This window comes from Eschrichtius robustus, chromosome 4, assembly GCF_028021215.1.
Source record: "Eschrichtius robustus isolate mEscRob2 chromosome 4, mEscRob2.pri, whole genome shotgun sequence".
Classification (NCBI taxonomy): Eukaryota; Metazoa; Chordata; class Mammalia; order Artiodactyla; family Eschrichtiidae; genus Eschrichtius; species Eschrichtius robustus.
Window position 1 is genome coordinate 119,347,652 of NC_090827.1, and position 16,223 is coordinate 119,363,874.

A 16,223-nucleotide genomic window follows, 5' to 3' on the forward strand; every position below is an offset into this window, starting at 1 on the left:
AGTTCTACTTTGTTATCAAACAATGGCAGAGAAGTATGTACTTCATTCTGAATTCGGGGACAAAGAAATAATTCTTAATGGGTATTAATTAGAGTAGAATGTCCAAATTATCAAGAAGAAAAACTGAATAGCAACTTTATCAAATTGGCAAAACTAAGGAAAAGAAAAATGTTAGAAATACAGTAATATAAAAAATAATAAACATAAGATGGAGAAACATCCTGTATGCTTGCATGGGAGGATTTTAATATTACAAAATGTCCTTTGTCATAAATTCAAAAGAATTTTCTTTTGAAATTAGACAAAATTAGATCTGAAATACTGTATATAAATGAATGACTGGGAGTAGCCAGAAAATATGTTGAGAAAAGAAGACTAAGGGAAGCTTGCCATCCTACATATCAAGGAAGGATATAAAACCATCCAAATTAAATCATTATGGTATTAATAGTGATATAAATCAGATAGATAATGGAAAAGAATTAAGAATCCAGAATAGATCCAGAAATAAAGAAGATATATATTTATATACCTATCTACCTATCTCAGTAGGAAAGTTATTAATTATTTAATAAGTAGAGCAGATATAATTGGTTACCCATCTAAAAGGAAATGAAACTAAATCCCAGTTTTGTACATTGTACATAAAAATATATAACTGTAAGAAAATTCACATTTATTTTGGCAAAAGTTACCATAACCAAAACTGAAGGACAAATAACAATTGAAAAAAATTTGCAATCTGAAAGGCAGAGGACTAATATTTGTAATGTATGTAGAGCTCTTCAGATTTAGCAAGCAGGAAGTGTTAAAGAAAAAATACTCAGTGACACTTGTTAAAGATGATAAGGCAGACTTTATTCAGGACCATCAAGATAGGTAGAGGGACCGCTCAAATGGGAATTTACTGTGAGGGAGAAAGATGGGGCTCAACTCTGAATACAGCATGGGCAAGTGAGAATTTATAGCCAAGGAGCAGGGTGGGGATCATTGGATGGAAAATTACCAAGAGGGAACTACAAGGAAGGGTCAGAGGGAGTCTGGGTAAACCCGCCTAACAGGATCTTTGCTGGAGAGAGGCCAGGGTGGTTAGACAAGGAACCTGATCAGATATTGAAGGTAAAGGGTTCTGGTAAACTGACTTAGCAGGGTTCTTGCCAAAACTAAATTAAGCACACATGGGCCTAGGAGAAGGTTCAGGAGCCTGACTGAAGTTTTTGTCAAGCAAAGAAACTGTGTGTGAAGCAATCCAATAGTAAATGACAAAAAAAGGTAAATAATGTGAAGAGGCAGTTCATAGAAGAGTAAATCTAAATGACCAACATGCTTATAAAAATGCTCCAGTTAGGGAGTAGTCTGGGAAATCCAAATTAAGGTAAACAGTAAGTAAGGTACAGTTTTACATTTAGCAAACTGGTGTTAGCAATAGGTGTGTAAGATGATAACACTGATGACAAGAATATAGGAAAAGGGTTCTCAAACATTGTTGAAAATTAAGTTTGTTGCAACACATATGAAAAATTGAGTAAGATATATTAAAATTAAAGTGTATATATACTTCAACCGAGAAATCCCACTCTTGGGAATATAACTTACAGAAAAGAAACAATATTATATTAAAAAATATGTACAAGAATAGTTGGCAGAAAACTGGAATGCATATCAATAGAGGAATAGTTACATAAACTGTTACTGAAAAAAGCAAAATATAAGATGACTAAAGAAAAGTCAAATATGTAATATCACATTCAGAGATTTATGTAAAATATATATATATACACAAATTTAAAAATAAATAATTCAGGGAAAAACATCACAGAAGTCTTCCTCTTTGAAACTAGAAGCACCTTTGCTCTGTTAATCATTAACACTAGGCCAGCCTCAGAGATCTTGACTCCTTAATGATTCTGCGCAACATATCTTTCCTTTAGCTAACTAGTATTTGTGTTCTGTAAAGAGTTAGCTGACATCACATGAATGAAGAGCTCAGAACATGAATTTTCCACTATTCACTAGTCACTGCAGTTTCAACTTCTCAACTTCAACTTTCTGTCACCAAGCCACTAACCCCTGGGGAAGGGTCAGTTTTTACTTAACTTCCAAAACTCAGCCCAATTGTTGAGGCTCCCACTTTACAATCCTGGACGCACAATGATAGACGGGGACCATACAGAGAAATAGAGATGTTGTTTCAGGTTGGAATTTGTATTATGCTTTCCCTTAGAAATACTTTATAAATTTGTGCTAGAAGTTCAGGTAATATTAAACATTAAGTACGCTTTTGAGGATTAGTCTGGGAGAACAACCGCGAGCTGTAATCCTGTTTTTAATGGAAAATAAAGTATAATACACACTAAAAAAGCAATTTACAAATTAACTTTATGAAAATAAGCTGTTTGTAAATTGGGGACTACCTTAGGAAAGAATCTTATAAATGATAATGCTCATGCGCAGATGTTAAACCTGAGGGTGATCTGATACTGACTTGTTGATGGACTTGGCTGTTACGATTGACTAGAATTATTTTCCTTCGATCCTCACTGCTGCCTTTGAGTTTATCCTGGATCTCTCTACTAATCCAAATTGACCGACCTTCCAAGGTAGACTGGAAGCCTCTTTTTCAGTCAAAGCTTTATTCATATTTGGTTATTACAATTGTTAACAGTTATTTCTGCTGCAGGGTTCGGCTCTGAGCTTTTACCTGTATTTCCAAGCCTTAATAGGAACCAGGGGTTATATGAAAGTGGAAGAGGAAGTTAACATTTACTGAGCGTCTAATATGTGCTAAGTTGTTTCATCATTACAGTAAATATGAAGTAGGTATCTCACATGAGGAACAGGCCTTCACAAGTTTAATTTTTTAGGATCAAGTAAGCCGTGGAGCAAGTTTTGAAAATATGGATAATAATTTATTCATTTTTAACTTTTATTTAAGTATAACATCTATAGTAAACAGTTCGTAAGTCAGAAGTGTCTATTGTCGAATTTTCCCAATGGGAACACACTCTGTGAAACCAACTTCCAGATCAAGAAATAGAACATTACTGGAATCTGAGAAGCCGCCCCGGTGTGTGCTTTCACTCACTATCCCCCCCACTCCACCAAGGGTAACTTGACTTCCAACTTCTCACGTCAAAATAGTTAAAATTACATTAGTTTTGACTGTTTTTGAAATTTATACAAATGAAATCATAGAGTATGTATTCTTTTATGTCTGGCTTCTTTCTTTCAACATTATGTTTGTGTAATTCATCGATCTTGTTACATGCAGTTGTAGTTTGCTCATTCTCATTACTGTATAATATTTCATTGTTTAAATATACCACAATTTGCTTATCCGTTTTACTCTTAGTAGACATTTGGATAATTTCCAGTTTTTAGCTATTATGAATATAGTACTGCTATGAACATTCTTGTACATACGTGTCTTTTAGTGCACAAATGTATACATTTCTGTTGGATATATACTTCAGAGTGTAATTATTGTGTCATAGGATTTGCCTTAGAAATCTTATTTTTAATTGCCAAACAGTTTTCCAAAGTGGTTATACCAATGTACACTCTCGCTGGCAGCACATGGAAATTCTCATGGTCCACATTCATGCTAACAAAGGCACTTTTGAAACCAGGTTGCTGGCTCTAAAACCCAAAGCCCTTTTCCTTTCACCTAAATCTCATTTAAAGGTAAGAACTTGGTAACAATTTTCTTTTATAAATTCTATGATCCTTTCTAAGATTTTTAGTCTTTGTTCATTAAGCGAGTTTCCTTTTTTATACTGGAAAATATATCTGCGCTGAATAGAATTTAGTAGGGTTAGCAGTGTATCAGAGGCCTCATGTAAGTATTCATCTTCATTGAGCCCAGCCTCTTCGATTTTTTCTGCATGGGTGAAAAGAATGGCAGTGTAATTCTTCCAAGCATGTCCCAGAAGTTCCTGAAAGAGAGAAGTTAAATGGCTATTAGCCTTGGACTATATTTCTCAAAGAAGAGCTGAGGAGTTACTATGGTTTAACACAGTCAGTAGATCTGTACCTCATTATGTTTCTAAAAGCTGAAATATATAATGGAAGTGACGATGGGGTCAAGTAATGTAAGCAAATGGACAGAGATGAGTGGGCTTTCTTTAAGAAAAGGCTTTAGTTCTCCATTTTATTTTGTTGTTATAATTTATGTATATACAACCTCAAAACTGCATATTATCAATGCTGCATATGATTTAATTACGTTTGCAACATTCAGCAGTCATTTATACTTGCCTGTCAACCTGAATCTTTTAGAACCACTGAATTCCTTTGTCAGAGCACCTTGCCCAAGGGAATTGTCATATCTTTCTGTAGGAATGCTGCGTTATCATCGCTGAAAGCATTTTCTAAGGATTTATAATTACATAATCTGGTTACAATCTATCAATTAATCAGATGACATGTAATGGAAATGCTAAGATCAAAATACATTTGGTAATTTGGAACAACTACAAAATATTACTGTGACTCGCATCCTCTTCACATAACTGGAATCAAACCCAATTTATCGGTTGACTTCCTCTAATGTGGGTGAAAAACACTGCAGACTGGTATTCCTTTGTTTAGTAATATGTAGAAGTTGGTTATGTAATAAATTCTTGTCTGATTAGTGAAAATGAGCTGATATAAAGCAGAAGTAATAGCACATGGCAGATTGTTCATGCAATATGAAAGGCATATAGAAATAACCATTTAAGTTTTTTGAATGTTTCCAAAGTTATATGAAATCATGACAATGTGACAGTAAAATTCCTTCCATTTCAAACACTCCCATAACAAAAATATTTCCAAAGCTGCTACCAGTTTATAATAGCAAGAGAAGTATTAAATGCTAAGGAATAAACATAAGAAGAAATATCCAACGTATAATAATTAAAAGAAAAAAAGACGGGAGAACAACTAATATTTAGTGCCGGATATTATGCTAAGCGCTTTACATACTTTATCTCTTTCGAAGCTCAACATGGTGATTTGTGGGAGATACCATTATGATATGGAGAAACTGATGTATAAAGAGGTTGAGTACAAACAGAGGCATTAGCACAAACTCTAGTTTATAAAAATCTTGAAAAAATTGGATGGCAGTTTGGGAAACTGTTTTGAATGAATATAGGATTCATATTTATAATATTGAACAACTGAAAAAAGATGAAAGGGAGAAGAGAGAAGGAGAGCAGGAAAGAAAGAAAAAGGAAAGCAGGAAGAAAGAGGAAGGGAAGGAGGGAGGAAGGAAGAATCAGGACATGTAAATCTAATATGAAAATACAGGAACTGTGGGACAATATATTTAAGTTAGAAACATCTCAAGACTGTGGTTACCAATTATAACTCCTAACACAGTCTGACTTTTATCAGAGCTATTCATTTTCACATTTATTTCTATAAGTTGGCCATGACCCCTTTGAAGGCAAAGTCTATGTCTTTCTTTATCAATCAAAGCCTCTAATACATTGTAAACTCTTAATAAATATGTTGTATTAATTTGGAATGTAGACCCTCACCATCATCTCAAATAGAAGGTTTAGGGTTTTATTTATTAATTTTGAGTCCTCAATTTTGAAATTTAATTGTTGGGACACAAAATTGTACTTTCCTGTAAAACTTTTCTACTCTAGTTCATTATCACAAATTCGCCTGTAATCTGCACTTTCTATTTTGTATTCAGAGGGACTCTCTCAAGGTATAGGTCCAAAATTTTTCCTCATATCTGTTCGAAATGTGTCTGTTTATACCATAGAATAATTGTATATTTCTAGTTCTCCTGAAATGCCCTGCTTCAAGAAAATCCTCAGACATTTCCAGATCAGTTCATTAGGGAATAATTATTTAAACAGAAAGATTCTGAACTTTACAAAAGAATTTTTCAAAGAAGTACTTTAATTGGCATATGCTTATGTGCCTTTAAAACGCAAATTAGCAAAACTTTAACCCAACCTTTAAAGAACATAGCTCTTTTATAAATCAAAGTATATGTGCAATGTCAACATCACATTTTAGCTAATAGTGACATAGCAAAATTACCAGACCTCTTCAGAGTTTGTCGTATATTCTATATACTCTAACACGTCTCTTGTGAGAGAGAAGTCAGAGAATTGCAAAATAAATAAACCCTGTTGTAGGTTGAATTGTAACCCCTTTCTCCAAATCGATATGTTGAAGTCGTAACCTCCAGTACCTCAGAAGTGTCTTTATTTGGAAATAGGGTTATTGCAGATGCAATTAATTAAGATCATTAGGGTGGGACTCTAATCCAATATGTCCTTATAAAACAAATTTGGACAAAGACATGAATACAGAAAGAACACCAGGTGAGCATAAAGACAGCCATCCATAAGCCAAGGAAAGAATCCTTGGACAGATCCTTCACTCACAGCCCTCAGAAGGAACTAACCCTGCCAACACCTGTTTCAGACTTCCAGCGTCCAGAACTGAGAGACAATAAATTTCTGTTTCTTAAGCCAGCCAGTTAATTATACTTTTTATCACAGCCCCAGCAAATTAATCCAAATGGTTGAAAAATTAATGAAGTGCTAAATATATCAGATTTAGGTTCGGGGAATAGAGATTTCTGGGCCATTTACATCAGAATCACCTGGGATGCTTGCTAAAAATGCATCAAAATCTTTAGGGGTGGAGCTTGGGAATGTGAATTTTAAAAAGCACTCTAGGGGATTTATTCCTTTTGCAAATACTTATTGAGGGTCTACTTTGTTTTGGGGACAAGGAGTGGTACAAGACAGGTACATTTCCTGCTTATATCTAGTGGAGATTCTTGTTTACTAACTAAAGTTAGGTCTAAGGAAGAGGGACAGACAGGAAAAAAATACTTCCAGTTTGTTGTAATCGCAAGTGTTATGATAGAAAATATATTGGCACTATAGAGGCAAACATTTAGCCTAGTTTTGGATGGGAGAGGTGGAAACTGGGGGTAAAGGGAGGGGTCAGAAAAAGTTTCTGGCATGTGATGATGCCTCGAGCATAGGAATTAACAAAGGAGTTCTCAGGCAGTAAAGACATACCAAGTAAAGAAAGTGATTGAGCATTATTGGGAATTGTATAGTATTGGGATTTTATTTCTATACAACTATTGATCCTTCATCACTCTTGTCTCTAGAAGTTTCTCAAATTTAGAGCCAGACCTGGTATTCACTCAGCGCATTATTGATGCATTCATGTTGATTGTCAGGATATTGAAATGTTTAATACAAGTTAATAAATAGCCACGGTCCTTAACCCCTTGAGTGTTACCCCCAGACCTATTCCCTGGATATTGGTTGATGCAGGGGCTATATTTATTATTAAATATTTTTACAACATCACCATTATAAAAATTCATGCTAAATAAACTGTTTGGCTCAAGTGATTCTCTCCTGAGTTATATATTATAACATAGAATTCTCTTGCTAGGTTAGTACTTATTGCATTAAAGGGTATAACATTCACAGTGTGTTTTTAGTTCCTGACTTTCTGTATTGTAACATTAACACGTTGCCTGTTTGTCTCCACCAGACATCTTCTATACTTTAAACCATAATATCATTCGGGAAAAATGAGTTAAAGCGCCTAAGGATAATAGATTTGTAAGCTTGACACCACTTACAAGTCCATGTGTTCAGCCACTGCAAATTTTTTACCTGTTGATAATTATTTATGAAAGGATGCTCATGTCCTAAACTGTGAGAGAAATTGCACTTTTGAATTACTGCCAAAAATAGAAGAGAACGGTTGATTTAGCTTATATTCTTTAGATTGATTTTTGGCCAGCAAATAGTTGAATATTTGAAAGTAGTGTCACTTGGTGTATAGTCATCATGTTAGTGGCCAAACATTCTTTATGGATCCAGAGAAAGAATAATCACATTTGATTGATACCTCACATAAAAAATCCAAGAAAAAGATAAGTTAATGTAAGTTATCTGGTGTTAATAATTTAAATATAGTACTAAGCTAGATGGAAATTTTACAATCAGTCATGAGTTGTTTGGTTTCAAAGTGCTAATGGGTATGAGTCCATCTAGTCCTTTTGGGACAACTAGTTAGGATATAAACTTTGTTTTCCAGGAATTACGTTCATTTTCCCAGGACCTCACCAGCCCTGCCCCACTTGTTTGTGGTTGATGAAATCATAGCATCTGGACATTTTAGGGGGAAACTTTAAAAAAAGCCAACTATTACATCAACTGAGAAAAACATTATCATGGATCAGGAGGACAGTAAGGTCCATTCTTTCTATTTTATGCTTTTCCCTTACTCTCCTCCCACTCGGAGCACCACATTCTCCTTCTTAGAGAGCCAAAGCTGAATGATACGCCTCCTTAGATCAGATTTAGAGAACAGTCCACCTTAGAGATCATCTGTCAAAATGGCTTTATTTTACAGATGAGGGTATTAAGGCCTTGTGATATTAAATGGCTTGGCCAAAGCCACATAGCTGATTATTGGCAGACTTGGGCCTGTAACAGAGGTTCCTTGACTGGCAGGGGACCCCTGTCCTTCACACTAAATTGGGGCTTCTTTTTTTTTTTTTTTTAAATGTTTGTGGGTTGGCACTCCTGGGAGGGCTCCTCGAGGCCATATTTTTTATTTATTTATTTTTGGCTGTGATGGGTCTTCGTTTCTGTGCGAGGGCTTTCTCTAGTTCGGGCAAGCGGGGGCCGCTCTTCATCGCGGTGCGCGGGCCTCTCACTATCGCGGCCTCTCTTGTTGCGAAGCACAGGCTCCAGACGCGCAGGCTCAGTAGTTGTGGCTCACGGGCCTAGTTGCTCCGTGGCATGTGGGATCTTCCCAGACCAGGGCTCGAACCCGTGTCCCCTGCATTAGCAGGCAGATTCTCAACCACTGCGCCACCAGGGAAGCCCGGGGCTTCTTAGTTTAACATTACTAAGCCAGTGAACTTTTTTCCCAGATTTTTTTCTAAATTAATAAGGAAGTTCCTATAAATCAGGACTGTGTAAGTTTTATTTCACTCTTACTTTCTTCTGAAGCCTATCAAAATAATCCCAAAGAAGGCTACATATAATATGTCCCAATTTTAGGGTAAAACAAATACTAACAATAAAGTCACAGTGATCATAGGTAGCATTTATTATGCACTTGCCATGTGCCAGTGTCTGAGTTAATTTACTATTATCTTAATATGACATTAATTCCAAAAGTAACCCAGTAAACTATTATCTTCCGCAATAAACTATTATCTTTCCCAATTTACCAATGAAAAGATTGAAGTTTGGAGAAGTTACTTGCCCAGGGTTACAAAGCGAGTAGCTAAGTAGGAACTTGAACACAGATATAACTTACTCCACCCATGCTCTTAACATCTATAATATGTTGCTTATATCTAGTAGTTCATTTGAATAAGTACTCATCACAATCTAGGTAGTGCTGATGGCAATAAAAACAATAATAGTAATGGCAATTTTCTGCAAACCTACTATGAACCTGCTGTAATTCAGGCACAATGCCAAGCACATTACATTTATTAAATATAGCCCTCAGAACTCTTCAATTAGGTAAATTATCCCCATTTTATAAGTGAGGAACTGAAACCAGGAAAGTCTTAGTAACATTTATAGTCATATACCTAGAACTGTAACAGGCTTATTTTTCAACTGAATTCTATAGAACACCTACGCCCATGATCTTTGTTTAGTATGTTCAGGCCTTACATTGGCCTTTCTGAACCTTTCCTGTGTACACCCATCTGTAACATCAGCAGCTGAGTTGTTCATTCGAAATTAAAATACATGCTTGAAGCCTGAATATATACAGTGGTAATATGTACATGATACCATGATCATGGAAAGAATTTAGTCAATTCCTGGATTCAATTCCTGGTGCAGTTTGGCTGTATGCTAGCACTTTCCCTAAGGTGACTTTATTATATATGCTCTGCTCTATTATTGGGGGAGTTTTTAAAAAATTAAAATGATAGATAACATTCAGATGAATCATTCCCTTTATTTCCCAATTTTGGGGAGATGACTCACTGACATCTCCACCATTTTACTGTAAATTAGTGAAGGCCTAACATAAAGAAAAAGGGATGATTTGAGGAACTGTTTCAGTTGTCACAGTTGGCAGCTTATAACCCCTCTGTAAAATATTAGAGCACAAATTGAGAGATATTTAAAGAGACAACAGAGAGGTACAGGAAAGAAGAGGTCACTTCTCTGGCACTGGCCTTGCAGACTACTTCCATGGAAGGCATCAGTGCTCCCAGAAAGGGGGAAAGAAAAAGGGGAAGGCAGATGTTCTATTCCCCATTTTGCATGAGCCAGGAAGAAGGAGAAATCCAGACTGTGTCTGAAACCAGAGGACCTTAGCAACTCCTTGCTCCTTCCTAACAGCTGTTGGTCCTGTTGAATATTCAGACATTCTGCAGCTGCTCCCAATCTGTGAGCATATCCAGACGGTTGCCACTAGTATCTGAGGCACCTTCAGGAAGAAGGTCATAAACAGCCAGCCTGTGCTTAGGCAATCTTCAACCAAAGATCAAGGTGGTAAGCCCAGAATAGGACTGCAGTGCCTCTTAGGGGTCGAGGCCCCTCTGAGGAATACTAAATCTTGGCTGCTGAGTTCTCCCGGGAGACAGAAGTTATTTATTCTCGAAAAAACTATTCTGGATCTGAGTTTTTCCCTAGCCCATCTCCTCTGTGCCTTCAGCTCCTGAATTGGCCACTGACGTAAGGAAGGTAGCCATAAGAGGAGAAGGCTATATGCCAAATACCACTTAAAAGGATCAGAGACATGTATGAATCAAATTCACTTGCATAAAAAACAATTAGGGAATTACAATATTGTTCCATATCCTAAAACTGGAAAAATCTATTTTCAAAATGTATGTCTCTTAAAATATCCTGTCTGGACCAGCAGAAAGAAAAATCTGGAGACATATGGAGAGGGTCAGGTTAGTTTTTGAGAACTATTTATGCATTTACTGAATTTAGTGGGTTACATCCATCTATAGCTTAAGCTAAATGTCTATTTAATAGCAACTTTAAATGAATTTTTAAAACTGTTTAAAAGTTACACTGACTGTATGGCTGCAGGTCCCCCCTACCCCCTGCCCCACTTGATTTCTACCAGAAATATTGTTTGAAATGCAGGCTTTAATTGGTTGGGGGGTGGTTTATGGGCTTTCTTAGATTCCACATTGTTTCTTAATTGCAATCATCTTCTTTTCTTCTTCTTTGCTTTTGTACAGAATGTCCTTGATTTTTCAGGAGTTAGATGATGAGGATTATTTTTATACTCTTGTCACCCTAATTTTTTCCGCTAGTTTCTTGTGATTACACATATGGCTTTTTTTTTTTTTTTAGAAACATGCACAGTTACTGAAAAACAAAACGTGTGTCTGTCATTTAGAACAATCTTATGCCTTTACTAGTTAAAGGAAATATCTTTCTTTAAAGCAAAGTATACTGTTTTTCTAAGTGTAACAGATTCTACATGAGCATAATCAGAGATGGGACCAAAAGAAGAATAAGCATTTATACAAATTCATTTTGAGTTAAAAATGTCTACTCTCTATTCTTCATGTAGTTTACTTGTGAAGCTTCTAGGAGAGATGTGTTCTCTGAGCTCAGTGACTTAATGAGGCTACTGAATAATACTAGTCAAGTCCAGCAGTTAAATTTCGGTGGCCCCAGACTGGAGAATCAAGAAATTGAATAAATGAACAAACAGGGATGAACCACTAGTCAAAAGTGGCATATGTTATTTTTGTTCACCCTGAGGTCCCTGTGATCTTCTCATGGCTAGCATGGAGCAGTTACTCACCCTACAGATGATGAAACAAGCAAAGCTTCTGAAATTCCTGATTTCTTTCCTGTTAATAAAGTATAAATCTCCCCTGAATATTTACCGTGGTGTAGGTCTCCTTCACTGAGGAGTTATACATTGCCCTACTTTGGCACTTAATGCGTTGTCTTATGCTTGTTTATCTATGTGAGCTTTTTTTTTTTTTTTTTATGGCTGTGTTGGGTCCTTGCCTCTGTGCGAGGGCACTCCATTTGTGGCAAGCGGGGGCCACTCTTCATCGCGGTGCGCGGGTCTCACCACCGCGGCCTCTCTTGTTGTGGAGCACAGGCTCCAGACGCGCAGGCTCAGTAGTTGTGGCTCACGTGCCCAGCCGCTCTGTGGCATGTGGGATCTTACCAGACCAGGGCTCGAACCCGTGTCCCCTGCATTAGCAGGCAGACTCTCAACCACTGCGCCACCAGGGAAGCCCCGACTGTGAGCTTTTTGAGACCAGGGCTCATACATTACTCACCAATCATTAAGCTCTGTGCTGGTGCTCAATACAGTGTTCAGCGACTGAATTAGACAGTAACGCCCCGTTTATGGTGAACTGTAAGAGGTTGTCCCTTGATGTTGAATGGATGCAAGTAAGTATTTTAGTTCAGTGGTTCTAAAATTTCACTGTTTTAGAGAAATATATGGGAAGTTTATGCAAATACAGATAGGCAAGCTCTACTCCTGACATTCTGTTTCAGTAGGGCTTGGATGAATCTGCATTTTTAACAAACAGCTCAGCTGATTCTGATGCAGATCGTCTGAGACCACACTGACAATCAATCAGATTCACAGTTCTTACGGGTTTGAGACTTAGTTAACCTCTGAAGTTCAGTATCTCATTTTTTGTTCTGTTTTGTTTTGTTTTCTATGACCCAGTTACAAAATGACTGAATTCCTCTAAAGGAAATTGTAAAAATGACTCTTGGTGGGAAAATCAAGTAATTTTTACCAATTATTTCTATGTGACCAGCACTTGTTTTAAACTACTTGCTTTAAAACTATTCTTTTAACCAGTTTTTCATAGTTCTTTCCTATTAAGATAATGTCCTTCAAATGGGAATAATGTCATCAGTGTAATTGCCTCTTTTTTATTACCTGGATCATCTGGACTGGGGAAGATTCTTCCTGTTCACATAGAGGCACATCCACCCTCTGGACCAGCAGTGCAAGGTGCAGACCCTCTTGCCCGAAGTGATGTGCCAGGGCCTCCCTGACCTCCTGCTTCACATGCTTCTTGCTCAGCCTGCTGTGCGGATAACCTGGAGTGTCCAGCACCTGGACCTGCAGGGTTACCTCTTGCCCGCCTCGACGCATGAAGCTGTGGAAGTGACAGCTGCGGCCCAGACTGCAATCTTTGGTCACAGAACATGGAGCAAAGCTGCTGTGGAAGTCAGTGCTTCCCAGAAGAATGTTCCCAGCAGAACTTTTTCCACTTTGAGTCATGCCAAAGAGAACCAAGTTGATGGTCATCTTATTGGAGTCCATCATGGCTGTGGGTAAACAAAGGCTCAGCATAAGCAGTCAGGCTTCTACACGCCCCCAATATAAGGCTTCTTACCTGGCCTAGAGCACTCCCAAGTATTGACTTTGATTTTCTTTCCCCTTATTCTTAGTGTCTGAAGCATGGAAGAGCTCTCCACTGAAGTGGGGACCCCTCAGTGACAAAGGGAAAATGGAAATAATACTAGTAGTTTGCAGTGGGAGAGGAGAGAGAAATCAAATACAGATAAGGAAGGGAGGAGGAAACAATAATTGCAGGAAAATTAGGAAAAAAATTACATGAAGATGGTGTAAACCATGTTTAGGGGGCATATGTTAACTTATCAATGTGACAGGTGAGTTGGTTTAGGAATGGGGTCCTGAGGTCTCTCAGTTCAGGAAAAAAGGTAGCAGCAATATTTGAAAAGTATTCACTCTTGGAGGAGAAGAAGGAACAGTACAGTGGAAGAAATGGCCCTTCTTGCATTTTAAACAACGTTCCGCACCTCCCCACTCCCTACCTCCCCACCCCTTGAATATACAAGTGGCATCTGCACAAAATTATCTTTCCTGATTCCTGAATGCTTCAGTCCTATGAAACATGAATAATATTAAAGGAAGACTTCTGTTCCTGTTTACTAATTTTTTAACAACTAGGCAACATTCTGATGAAAATGAGAACTACTTGTAATATCTGTTATGAAATAATTAAACATCTCCATGGTTCATCATAGTTAAGTATTGGCTCTTCAATGAAGAAAGGAAAGGCCAACACATTGTGCAGTTCAGTTAGGAGGGAGGAGAACCTGGGGAGAATCTATTTCGTTTACAGCACCCCTAAAATGTAGTTATTTTTTGTGCAGAACATAGGCCCCTTATAGCATTTTAAGGTCATCCATCATTTTCATTAGATTGATAAGGCAGAGCTACTGGCCAATTGCCAAATGTACTCAATCTGCTGATTCAGAAATAAAGACATTTAATATTGCATATTTATTATTTTTGCTTATAACTTGTACTTCAACTATAAAGTTTTATGTACCGCTGGCCTTTCTTGTCCTCTGATGCCCCTCACCCTACTCACTCCAGGCCCTAATATGAACATGTTGAAGGAACCTCACACCCTCATACAAAAGACACTCACCTTAGGGGTCCCTGAAGGTGACCCCAACTCACCAGCTCATTCAGCTGTGTCAGCTGCACCATAGACACTCAGATTTCTTTTTACTCCTGAATTAGATGTGTGATTTTTTTTTCAAGAATTAATTATGGAATCACAACCGATTCGCTCTATGTCACTTACCTTTTCCAATCTTAAAAATGCTTTCTCCACAGACTTCCCTCAAGCTGGTACAGTTATGAACTTCAACCTTCTGGCAGTGTCACTGTACCACTCTGAGACTGATACTGTATGTATTTTATTTAGTTAATCTATTACCAGAATCCTTTCTATAAATGATTAGTTGTCTTCCTCTAATCAGCACTGAGTTTTTTATGTCACCTGACAGATGTGTAACTGCAATAGGTACTTCCTGAAACTTCTATTTCCAGGATTAACTTCTTTGTTTAAGAGAATTGCTAATAGGTAACAATTTATCTTACACCCTAAAGAAATGCAAGATTGGCAAGTGTTAAATAGAAAGTAGACATTGAAAAGCAATGGTCACAATTTTTTCCATTGTAATTGACATATTACTACTTAAGAAAACGTTTCAACAAATAGATATGTAATATACATGCAAGAGATATTGACTTCATAGCAGTATTTAGTTCAAAAATTCAAAAGTTCTCTAAGAAAACTCTCTTGGCTATTTCCATGCAACTGAAATTTATTATTTGATGTGATCACTAGCATGATTATATCAACACATACAGTTTCCATATCAATTAATGATAACATATTTCAGAAAAGGAGTACTTAACTATAACTTAAGGCCAAATAAATTTTGCTTAAAAATTGGGGTTTTATTTTGTTACTAAAAGATTAAATTTGATTTTTCCACTTTTTAGTATATAACCCATATTTTCCAACATACTTTCTTAGTTTTTAAGTTGTAGAAACCTTCATACCATTATATTCTGGTTCATCTTCTCCTGTACCTCTCAAAAAGTTTGTGAAGTATGTATTTCTGTGTGAAGGAATTTTGGAGACATCTGGAATGCTTTATGACTTCATGGGCAGAAAGTTTAAAAGTCTTCTTCCTGTGTGGATATGACAAAGAAAACACAAAAGGGATTTATTCCTCTGACAAGCACATTTGGCTTTCTTGAATGAAGCAGAAAGAACCTCCCCCAGGTGGCAGTAGCAGCCTGTTTCCTAAGAAGTGATTTCGAACCAGAATTTATTTTCATTTTCTTCCGCAAACCATAAACTGACATTCTTCAATTAGGCAATTTATATCAACACATATTAATTGTGTGGAAAATCTTTTGAACAAGGGCAAAACTAAGCCTTCTTTCCTATGTCCCTTATAGAAAGTGACTAGTATAGAAAGTCTTTAGTTTTCAAAGTGCCTTCTTTGAAATCATAGTTTAAATCATTTGCTGAGTGCAACAGTTGATGGCTTAAAAAATAAAGTTCAGAGTTCATATGTGTAGTGAAAAGTTCTAATGAGACTGCAGAATTTAAAAATAATTTTCAAAAAAAAAAATAATAATAATTTTCAACAGATTTAACGGAGGTTTTAGATCTGTGTCAACTTAGAGATCATATAGAAGGGTAATGTATTGGTATTTGATGATGTTTAATGATTGATGTTCATTCTTCTTGAATCAGGGTGAAAAAACAACTTGAAATATTACCTTCACTCTTTTCAGTAACTTGGCTAAACATAATATAGCAGGGATAACTTTAACAGCTGGCTCCAGGACTTCTCTGAGGAAGGGAACTGTCTTTGTTTGAGAAAATAGTTTGATTAGCTACC

At 36.8% G+C, this 16,223-nt stretch overlaps 1 protein-coding gene across 1 annotated transcript; it reads right to left on the reverse strand.

Annotated features, from left to right (window-relative positions):
* Window positions 1–3,674: 3,674 nt before the first annotated feature.
* On the reverse strand, window positions 3,675–14,668 carry GIMD1 (GIMAP family P-loop NTPase domain containing 1). Its single transcript, XM_068542304.1, has 3 exons — window positions 14,603–14,668; window positions 12,916–13,310; window positions 3,675–3,935 (listed from the first exon to the last, which is right to left on the reverse strand). The coding sequence occupies exons 2-3, from the start codon at window positions 13,306–13,308 to the stop codon at window positions 3,675–3,677; spliced, it is 654 nt and encodes a 217-aa protein (XP_068398405.1). The 5' UTR covers window positions 13,309–13,310; window positions 14,603–14,668.
* Between the last annotated feature and the right edge of the window lie 1,555 nt (window positions 14,669–16,223).

What these genes read in the sequence shown, in the direction of transcription:
- GIMD1 (XM_068542304.1), bottom strand. Translation starts at nt 13,308, where the DNA reads ATGATGGACTCCAATAAGATGACCATCAACTTGGTTCTCTTTGGCATG. An exon ending in CCCCAGTCCAGATGATCCAG is followed by an intron (nt 3,936 to 12,915) that starts GTAATAAAAAAG and finishes TCTCTCTTTCAG; the next exon opens with GAACTTCTGGGACATGCTTG.